At 40.5% G+C, this 11,293-nt stretch overlaps 1 protein-coding gene across 3 annotated transcripts in view; it reads right to left on the bottom strand.

Moving 5' to 3' along the window:
* CWF19L1 (CWF19 like cell cycle control factor 1) overlaps window positions 1-8,798 on the bottom strand; it is a 25,337-nt gene extending 16,539 nt beyond the window's left edge. The window contains exons 1-6 of one of the 3 annotated variants that reach the window (XM_007117619.3): window positions 8,707-8,798; window positions 5,784-5,868; window positions 4,474-4,552; window positions 3,757-3,858; window positions 2,119-2,333; window positions 83-201 (exon numbers count right to left, since the gene is read on the bottom strand). In XM_007117619.3, the coding sequence (XP_007117681.2) occupies window positions 83-201; window positions 2,119-2,333; window positions 3,757-3,858; window positions 4,474-4,552; window positions 5,784-5,868; window positions 8,707-8,729 (623 nt within the window). In that variant the 5' untranslated portion in view covers window positions 8,730-8,798. Of the gene's footprint in view, window positions 1-82; window positions 202-2,118; window positions 2,334-3,756; window positions 3,859-4,473; window positions 4,553-5,783; window positions 5,869-7,496; window positions 7,670-8,706 lie in introns of those variants that run through there. The other 2 variants (XM_007117618.4, XM_028481511.2) reach the window with 2 other exon arrangements.
* Window positions 8,799-11,293: the final 2,495 nt, after the last annotated feature.

Consider the following 11,293-nt stretch of genomic DNA (forward strand, 5'->3'; position numbering starts at 1 on the left):
ACGGGAGAGGCCACAGCAGTGAGAGGCCCGCATACCGAAAAAAAAAAAAAAAAAAAAAAAAAAAGAATGAAATGCTACTCACCGATATGGAAGCCTCTCATAATAAGTCTTTTCCAATGCAGCAAAATGATATCTTGGTTTCAAGCCTGTGGCAAGACTGGAGATCAAAGCAGAGCCACATTTTTTGGTATCCACTTCTCCCTAGTAAATAGAAACTTAGTCATCATAACAGACCTAAGAGTTATCATGAAATGCAGAGATATAACAAGACACTTTGAAATGTCTTTGGAATATTTATGTGGCTACAATGTGGGCAGTAGGATTTGCATCATGAATTCCACACTTATGGCAAATCAGAGAACTCTCAACACATCAGGGGAACTGGGCTATTACAAATGCAGAAATAGGAACAGTTGTTGGAAGCCAGTGGTTAAGGGAGAAAAGGTAACTCCTCCATACTAATACCCAAAACAAGGTTTATTACAATCTTTTTTTGGAAAATTAGCACTCTCTCTCTGGAGCCCACAGACAGTACGTCTCTAATTTGCTTCACTGTGCTCCTGTAGTTCTGACAATGCACACAGTCATAGTCATTGCAGAAATCAAAATGAAAAGCTAGCTTTCAGGGCCCCTAGGATCCATAGAATATTTGCCATAGAACATTCAAGGACTTCATCACATAAGCATACAATCCTTTATTTTGCTTCAGTCAAGGAAGGTGTGGCTTGTGGAAGGGCACAACCATGCCCTTGTCACAGTTTGTAATACAAAGTCTGTCAAAAGTTAGGCTTGTTCCCAGAGCTTCCATTAACAATAAATTATGTGCTCTCTCATCCATAACATTATTTATGAACTTCATTCTAAGAGAAGGTATTAACTGGAAATAAAGAAATTACCAGAGTTAATTTTCCACTAAGTAAAGCAAAACCTTCCTTTTGTCTTATGCTTGCCTCCTTCAGGTGTCTGCTGAAGGGCAGGGAACTGGCCTTGAGGTTAGTTGCAGTACCTTAGGGACTAGTGAGATATACTGTTTTCTCCCCTGTAAATACCTTGCATGATTACTTATAAACTTTCATCAAAATCTACTTTAATCAAAAATTGTAAACTTTTTTAGCACCGCTCTTCATTCTTCCTTATAGAGTATCACGTGTCTTTCTCCCATCATCACTTTAGTAGTCTTTCTCTGGATCTTCCCTAGTTCTGCTGTATCTTCTCTACGCTGCAACCAGCACTGCCTCTTGTATACTAGTGGAAGAATAACCATAGGTTTGTGGAAGGGGAAGAAAGTGTTGTCCCTTCTCCCTTCAAAATCCTGACAATGCCTGGTATTTTGTTGGCCTTTTTAGTCATGGACACATTATGTTAAAGTTGGCAGAGTGGTCTACAAGGCCCTTTTCTGGATCATCTCTGATAACTCTACATCTAGGAATTGATATTTGTCCCTAAATGCATTCTTACATTTTCCTTCACTGAAGCTCAGCTGATGCTTTCTGCTCTCACATACAACCTTTCAAGGTCTTCCTTAGGCTGATTTCCACCAAGGTAGCTCCCAACCTGGTGTACATCCTCTTCCTACAAAAATATTTAGATCGAACGCCATGGCACACTCCAATACATTCCAACATTAAAGCTTTCCCATTAAAAAAGTACTAAGTTTTCAATATATTGTTTCCCAACTTTAGATCACTATCCTCAATCCCATGATGATTCCACCTTTTAAAATATGTTGATAGCCAAAAAGATATAATCTGGAATGGAAAGGGGGAAATAAAACTGCAGAGCTGCCACTAGCTATAAATCTTTTCACTGAAAATTAGTGACCCCTCAAAACTTCTTAAGAAGAAGCTTGAGAAAGGGTACTTGAAGCAGAGAATATAATTTTTTTAAAAATTCATTTATAAGTAAGACTTCAGCATTCTCTCTTCAGTGAATCGTGCTTTCGTTAAGATCAGCTTTTGCTTTGGTCAGCCAATAAGGCTTTAAGTATCCCGAAAAATTCACAAAAGATTTCTACTGAAAGGAACTAAGAGCTGAAATAGTCACATAAAAAGCAAAAAAGCTCAAATTAAGCCACTGCAATTTGCTTTTAGAAATTCCAACTGAACAAACACTACTCACAGAAGAATTCCCAAAGTTCCCCACATACTTGGGCCACGGGGATGTGAGCAAGATATCAACACCCTTAAACTGGGATGTTGACCACAGCATTGTTCTCAGAGAAAACACATCCTTGGGACTAAAACTGTAACCTGGGACAGGTTCATTTAAGGACTCTGTCCCACTGAGGTACACAATCTGCAGCCCCGAGCTTCCAGTGAAGACACCTTTACGACCTGGGTTCAAAGAAAAATGGACAAGTTTTAGTCAAACTGCTGAATGAAATGTCACTCTGGTGATGAATCTCCTTCCCCATGCCCCACTTCCAGCTCCTAGGTCTCAATGTTGGGTGGCTACAACAGTATTCCTGTTCAGTAAGAGCAGTCCTTATGTGAAGGCTGCTGGAGCCCACAGTCTGATTGCCCCAGGTGCCTTGCAAATGAAAAAACCTAGGAAGCACTGATTAAGAAAGTGGCTTTCTGCCTTCTAGAGACTCCAAAGGGCCTAAAAGAAATCTAGACACCCGGATACAGGGAGAGGCACTGAGAAGAAAAAAAAATAATTGCAGCTGTGAGAAAGCTATAGTCTAGAATAAATGTACTCTTCATGAAGGCAGAAGCTTCCAAATGAAGGAAAACATTTGGAAAAAGCAATTACTTGGGAAAAATTAAGAGACTCTGCCATCTTCTAAATTTATTCACAGCTTGTGCCCTTGATTCCGTTTCCTTCTTGTTGCCGCCAAAACCTTGTTCCATCAATTTTCGCTTCCCTTTCATCTAGTGAGTCTCTTCTTCTCAAATGGCTCTTTCCACATACTAACTCATAAAGGAACACACATACTAACTAATAAAGGAACACATATATTGACTAACAAAGAATAATAAAGTAAAAAAGGAACACACATACTAATGAAAAAACTATAAAAAGAGCATTTATAGCAAAGGAAATGTAGAAGCTTTCTAAAGAAATGAGAGACCAAGAGAGAGGAACTGTAAAGACCAGTTGAGCCATTTTAGAAAAAAATGAGTTGAATGATCCAAGAAGCAGTAGTGGTGCGGGGAGAAGAGCAGGTGGAGAAGAAAAGCAAAAGTTGACAGTGCTTTTTACAACAGCCAGACACTGAAAGAACCACTAAGAGTTTCAGGGGGTTGTGGAGGAACAATTTTAACCTGGAATTGAAGAGTGGACCTGGAATCAGAAAAAGGACAAAAGCAGTGAAAAACCCAAGGATCAGCACTAAAAACTTGAGCTTTTCAAAACCTCAGTGAAACCTAGAGCTATAGCAAATTAGGAGTCCAATTAACAAATAAGCTGTATACATCTAGCAATGTTATATGGTGAGACCACATACATAGAATTTTTTTTAACACAATTTATACCTGAAGTACTCCAAACACTGTAGTCAAATAGTTTATGCCTCTAGTTGGCTGAAAGAATATATATTGGGCTGTGAAAGTACAAGGAGATTGGGGAGAGGTGGGAGACAACATAGGAAAAATGACATAGTCTTAAAGGTATAGACACTGACTTTAGAAAAAAAAAACCCTGATCCCCATTCTCTCAGGCAGTAATGGCAGATGAATCCAGCCACAAATTTCCTGGGAGGCTAATTCCTGGGACACATTATGTTCATTACAAACACACAAGATATCAACTTACCCAGATAAGTAATGTTTTCAGCTAATTCACACCCATCAACATCTTGGAAATATTTTACTGTTTCCTGGTTATTGGCACCCAGCACATATGTCTGAATAGGAGCTAGTGAGAGAAACAGACATGACACCAGCTAGTTAACCAGATCTGCTTTGGAACCTGAGAACTGTTTCCCCAGTGGAAAAACACTTGTAGCAAAAGTAAAGAGTCTGCAAACCTAGGGAATTCCCTGGCACGGGTTTGATCACTGGTCTGGGAACTAAGATCCCACAAGCCACATGGCACGGCCAAAAAGAGTCTGCAATCCTATACACGGAACATGGTCACCACATAGGACATCCTACAACCAACCCTGTGGCTTGACTATTAAATGGTATCACTAGGCTGATGAAGTAACATCTTAGAGAGGATGGTCAATGTATAGTTAGGAAAACACAGACCCCAAAGAGCTTAATAAAAAACACTGAAACTGGGGGGAAAAAAAAGAACACATATGGTTGCATTATTCAATTCCTTCCTACTGAGAAGAGAATTCTTTTTCTGGAAATAAATCCAACCAAATTCAAAATGTGAATATTTAGATACATAGGCATTCTTCCCAGGTCAATGCAGAACTCAAAGGCAAACTCTTCAATCACTAACGTGTGAAAAACAACTAGGCAAGAACCATGTAGCCTTGAAACTTTATTAGAAATCATATGTTAAAAATAAGTTCTGTACCTTTCTTGATGCCAGTTTTATATTCCTCCCATTCAGCATCTGGAGTGGAGCCAAAGAAATTTCCTACACACAACAGCAGCTAAAATGAGTTTTTTAAACAGATATATGAGATTTTTTAATAATATCAAATAGTACATAATTAATTGATAATAACGTTATTGAGCTAATTATCCTATTTAATGATCTCAGTTTTTTCCTTAATCGATTTACAGAATTTCCTTAATCAATTTACAGAATTTCTAAACATAATTCTTTTACAACAATTGTAGTAGTTACTGATTCTATAAATTACTAAATTTTGGCTCCGTGGATGTCAAATACAAGCTGGGGAAGGAGACAAGAGGGTCAGGGAAAAATGGAGAAATCAACCTTAAAAAATCTCTCTTCAAAATACAAAACAATATTAGATACCCTGAGAGATACAGGGCATAAAGGACACATTTCCTGCTTGTTGTCTTACTCAACCTTTAACCCATTGAACAAATTATCCCCATATCTAGAATACTCTTCTGTACTCTAAAAATTTACAGTCTAGCTGGCAACAACACATAACAATTACATAGGGCTCTTTAGTTTGTGAAGCATTTTCACATATGTTATCTGACTTCACTCATACCATATACCCATGAAATAGATCTGTGCTTCCCAAACCCAGGGTCAGAATCACTTAGGGAGGTTCTGGTAGTCTGTTTTCAGTTTTGCGTACAGTAATAAAGTAACAAAATTCAAATTCAAAAAAGTATAGACGGGTCTACAGTAAACACATCTCCCTTCCCACACCACTCTTCAGCTACTAAATTCCCATGCTCAGAAAAGGAATTCGGACTTCCCTCGAGACGCAGTGGTTAAGAATTTGCCTGCCAATGCAGAGGACACGGGTTCGAGCCCTGGTCCAGGAAGATCCCACATGCTGCGGAGCAACTAAGCCCATGTGCCACAACCACTGAGCCTGTGCTCTAGAGCCTGCAAGCCACAACTACTGAGCCCACATGCCACAACTTCTGAAGCCCGCACACCTAGAGCCCATGCTCCGCAACAACAGAGGCCACAGCAATGAGAAGCCCACGCACTGCAGAAAAGAGTAGCCCCCGCTCACCGCAACTAAAGAAAGCCTGTGTGCAGCAAGGAAGACCCAATGTAGCCAAAAATAAATAAATAAATTTGTATACATTAAAAAAAAAAAAGGAACTCAGTCTAACAAAAAAGGAGAGTATGTATTCGACTGAGAAATGTATAAAGGAGCCCAAGCTTTATTTTACTATGTTTGATTACAACAGTCAAATTAAATGCAGTAAAAAGAAACATCTTACATCAAAGTTTCCACTTTTCTTCTGAATTGCTCGAACTCTACTGAATAAAACATCAAACTTTCCTTCAACATCTCCACATGCCAAGCTGCAAACAAGACATAAATGTTAAGGCAATGCAGGACACACAAACAGGCCTGCCAGGTTTGGTATACACTAGTCTTCCTGGATTAGGGAAATACGTGATCCAGTCTCTCTGAGGTTACCGGAGAGGTTCACTGCATGTGAACTATTAATGACCACTGGGCAGCTCCACCTAAAGGTGTCACCAATAACTGCACCATATCTAAAATTTAGCTTATCATTTCCTCCAAAATTGAACCAGCTTATTCTCACTTGCCAAGTTTTGTGGCTGAGTCTACTGCCAACTTGGTTACCAAGACTCAAAAATCCCCCATCCAGTCATCGTCTCCTCAATTCCTTTTCACAAATATCTTTCACAGTCATCCTGTCCTTTTCGTTTCCACTACCACTATCTTAGCACAGGGCTTCATTCATCCATTCAACAAACACACTCAGGACATCTACAACATGCTTGCTAAGTGCAGTATGCCAAGTACCATGCTAAGGACACGTTAGGAGTATAAAGAAGAGGGAGACTCAGTTCAAGCCTCAAAGAGTACACAATCAGGGAAGGGGAGATACGCTGATAGTTATAAATTTATATGAAAAAGGGCAATAATAGGAGGTATGTGTAAAGTGTTATGGGGTAGGGAGATAGAAATTGGCAAGACCTGAGGTTTGTAAGGCAGACTGACCCTAAGTTGTGAGGTAACTTGTTCTATAATCTCGTTTCTGAGTTTTTATACTTTTGATTTACATGGTTTTTCCACTTCTCATATCATGTTCTTAATGTCTTTCAACTCATCTTGAAATATTATAGTTCTTGTTTTGTCAGTATGTCTTTCTGGTGTGCTTTACTGTCCACACCACTGAACATTTTCAAGGTAGTGAAAATGTGGGTAGTGAAACGATCATATGTTTTAGAAAGATCATTTTAGAAACAGAGTGAAAGATGGTCTGGAGGAACAAGTGACTATAAGCAAAAATACCAGCAAAGAGGGCAATGTCAAATGAAGATGGGGAGGACAGAAACAGATGAGAAATTTAGAATTCTGAAGACTTGAACACAAATTGGAGTGGAGAAGTAGGAATGGAGGATAATTACAAGGTTGAACAACTGAGAGTCCTGTAGTTTATGCAGAGGCAGAATCAGAGAGAAATACAGTGAATCTGGTATTGGATACAATGCAGAGAATATACTTACATTTCCTCTAATACCCTCCCTTCTTCCTGTCCACCCTACATAAAGCCAGCAGTTTAATGTTCTTTCCTCAAAAACATTAAGACAACTCCACTGCCTGAGGAACCACAGCTTTCCACAAGTCCCTGATCTCTCTTCCCAATGCTTTCTCCAAGTTTCCATAACAAAAACCTTCCCTACTGTCGATCTGATCACTCTCTGTCTCTGCCATTCCCTTGGGGTAGTTATTTCTCCTAACAGTCCCACACTACTCATCTTGAGTCTAAAATTTTCCCATCCTTCAAGGCCTATCACATCTCTAAAGCCTTCCTGACCGCTCAGAAAGTCCTCTTCTCAAAACTTCAGAAACCCATATAGCTTTTCAGAGCAATCTCTGTAATAAATTATTATCACTTTCACTTATCTTCTAAGCACCACCTCTTCTAGGAAGCCCTCCAGCCCCTATCACTCACCAATTCCTGGTGCTCCCACAGGATCCTGCACTTTCTCTCTCATAGCAGTTGTCACATGGAATTATCTCTGTTTTGGGGAGAGCCATTGTCCAGTTTGTACATCATAAGACACCTCAAAGTTCATCATCTCCTCATCTGGACCCTCTTCCAGTGTTTCCTATCCCACTGAAGAAAGAAATCTAGGACCGGGACAATGCTGACACCTTCTCACTCATAACCAAACCACCTCCAAACCCTGTTGATGTCCTCTCCTTAATAAACCTTGAATCCCCGCACTTCTCCTCTGCCTTTACGCTATCTAATCCTAGCTGTTTTCTATTTTGGCTATAATTTTTTCTTCACGTTGCAACCAGAATCGCTTTCCAAAATGAAAATTTGATCATGCCAAGGCGTTCTTAAACATTCCACTGATCCAGTGACTTTTTTAGGGTAAAGGCAAAACTATTAATCAAGGCTCAATCCTCACTACCTTGATTCCTCACATTAAACCAAATACCCTATCCACCCTCCCAGAACCGTGAACCTTTTCCTCCTGACATTTATCAGGATCGTAATTCAACGTTTATCTGGATTCTTTGATTAATATACGTTTCCCTAAACTGCAAGATCCATTAGGGCAGAAACTCCATCTGTGAAACGCCTAACACAGTGCCCGGTGCACTGCAATTGTTCAATCAATATTGTTGAACGAATGGATGAATGGAAGTCCTCTCTTCACCATCCCCTCAAAAAGCGCGCCAGGGCAAAGGCCCTGTCTCTCTCTCCTGTCGACCACTGCCCAGAGCCCATCAATGGGCCCCATGCCTACAATTTTTGGCTAGTAAGTATACTGCGAGGAGAAACGAAGGGGAAATGATGTCAGAGACCAAGACAGCCTAACATGGAGGAGGCCTGACGGCTAGGAGCTTCCTCCTCTCTCAGCGAGTGTCGCCAAGAGTCCCCCTCTTCAGAAGCGAAAACGGCCAGGAAAAGAAGGCCGGCAGTGGCCAGGCAAAGACGCGATCGAAGCGCACCAGCCCCCGCCGGGCTTCCGCCCCCGCCTTTCTGTCTTTAGAAAACCCCCTACAGCGCGCGCGCGCACAGGATCACACACACACACACACACACACACACACACACACACACACACGCTTCAGACTCAGGGTCACTCTCTCTCTCACACACACACACACACACGCGCGCGCGCGCGCTTCGACTCAGGGTCACTCACAGGCGCAGCGGTTTCTGAGCCATCTGCCTTTATAGCCTGGATTGGGACGACCACGAAAAATAGGGACAACGAACCCACGCTCCTCCGGAAAAGGCGGCCGCACTACGATAAGACGTCAGCGCTCCCAGCCAATGAAAGCTCAGTTACCTACGGAGAGCGCCGAGGGACAGATGCCCCTCTCAGGTGGTTTTGCCTCGAGCAGGAATCAAAAAACCAGGAGCGTGGAGAAGGGACAAGGGACGAAAAACATTCCGATTGTAATTTTTTATTTGGTGGCAGTTGAAATTATTGAATTGCTAGAAAGCTCCCTGCACGATGTTGGCCGCAACCTAATGATGTAATTCTCGTGGGCAAGACAGACCAAATAAATAAATATTAAAAAAAAAAAAAAAGAGAGTACATGGGCAATTTGTAATACACGATTTTATTTTATTTCATTTTTTTGGCCACACCAAGGGCACTTGGGATCTTAGTTCCCCTACCAGGTATGGAACCCGCGGCCCCTGCAAGTGGAAGCACGGAGTCTTAATCACTGCACAACCAGGGAACTCCCTCTAGTCTCTTTTAATCTACAATAGCCCACCCACCTTTTAGTTTTGTTTTTCATGACATTGAGTTTTTTGGAGAATTCAGGCCTTATTGGTTGGAGACAACAGTGTTTAAGGAAATGGAAGAGTTCCTGACAACTGAGGGGCATGGGAGACTCACCAAATGCAGCCAAGCAATTCAAAATTAACTAAAACTTAAAATAAGTTTAAGGAAGAACAACAAAGTTCTGATTTTCCTCACAACTTCTACAGTGCTTTTTTGGGAAAAATCAAGTTAACTGCCTCAAAATATTGATGCCTCTGTACTGCTGTCACATTGATATTTTTTCTGCTCTGGGGGTAATACAGCACAGCCCAGCAGTGGAGGTCAAGACGGAATCTTGAAGAAGAGTAGAAGTTTATCAGGCATGGGCAGGTGATAATTTCAGGAAGAGGAAACCTCAGTTAAGATATGAAAACTCATCCATAGAATTGTTATCTTTTTTCTAAATTGAGGTATATGGAATTCAATGTTATCTTTGCAACTTTCCAGCAAATCTAAGTCTGTTGTAAAGTAGAAAGTTTATGGGAAAAAAACCTCATCCATTCGAATTTAAGGTAGCTCAAGATAGCTCAATACAGTGTTAAGTGTCAGAGTAACAGGGAATGAAATTGAAAAAAGGAATAAAATAGGGGCCTTGTATGCATGGTAGGAAATCTGGCTTTTGAAAACACATTCTTCCCAAGCACACATGGAACATTCTCCAAGATAGATCATGTATTAGGCTACAAGTCTGAATAAATTCAAGATGATAGAAATTATATCAAGTATCTTTTCTAAGCACAATGGCATGAAACTAGAATCCTGTAATAGGAGAAAAATTGGAAATTCACAAAAACATGGAAATTAAATAACACACTCTTGAACAACAAATGGACAAAAAGAGATCAAAAGGAAAATCAAATGAAACAAATGAAAATGGAAACACAACATACCAAAACTTATGGATATAGCAAAAGCAGTTCTAAGAGGGAAGTTTACAGCTGTAAATGCTTATATCAAGAAAAAATACCTCAAATAAACCTCAAGGAACTAACATTACACCTCAAGGAACTAGAAAAAGAACAAACTAAGCCCAAGGTTACCAGAAGGCAGGAAATAATAAAAATTAGAGCAGAAATCGGGCTTCCCTGGTGGCGCAGTGGTTGAGAGTCCGCCTGCCGATGCAGGGGACACGGGTTCGTGCCCCGGTCCGGGAAGATCCCACATGCCGCGGAGCGGCTGGACCCGTGAGCCATGGCCACTGAGCCTGTGCGTCTGGAGCCTGTACTCCGCAGCGGGAGAGGCCACAATAGTGAGAGGCCCGCGTACCCCCCCACCAAAAAAAAAATTAGAGCAGAAATAAATGCAATAGAGAAATGGAGAATAATGAAACTAAGAGTTGGTTTGGAAAAGATAAACAAAATTGACAAAACTTTAGCTGGACTAACCAAGACAAAAAGAAATTAGGACTCAAATAAAGTTATGAATGAAATAGAAGACTACAGAAATACAAAGACTATGTAAGCAATTATCTGCCAACAAATTGGACAACCTAGAAGAAATGGATACATTCCTAGAAACATATAACCTACCAAGATTGAGTCATGAAGAAAAAATCTGAACAAGTCAATAATATGTAATGATTTTGAATCAGTAATCAAAACCTCCCAACAAAGAAAAGCCCAGGATCAAATGGTTTCACTGGTGAATTCTAACAAACATGTAAAGAATTAATGCAAAAAAAAAAAAAGGAATTAATGGTGATCTTTCTCAAACTCTTCCAAAAAAATTGAAGAGGGAACACTCCCGAACTCATCTTATGAGGTGAGCATTACCCTGATACCAAAGCCAGGTAAGGATACTATATGAAAAGGAAACTACAGGCCAATATCCCTGATGAATATAGATGTAAAAATTCTCAACAAGATACTAGCAAACCAAATTCAACAGCACATTAAAAGACTTATATGGGCTTCCCTGGTGGCGCAGTGGTTGAGAGTCCGCCTGCCGATGCAGG

Source organism: Physeter macrocephalus, chromosome 20 (assembly GCF_002837175.3).
Source record: "Physeter macrocephalus isolate SW-GA chromosome 20, ASM283717v5, whole genome shotgun sequence".
NCBI classification, from domain to species: Eukaryota; Metazoa; Chordata; class Mammalia; order Artiodactyla; family Physeteridae; genus Physeter; species Physeter macrocephalus.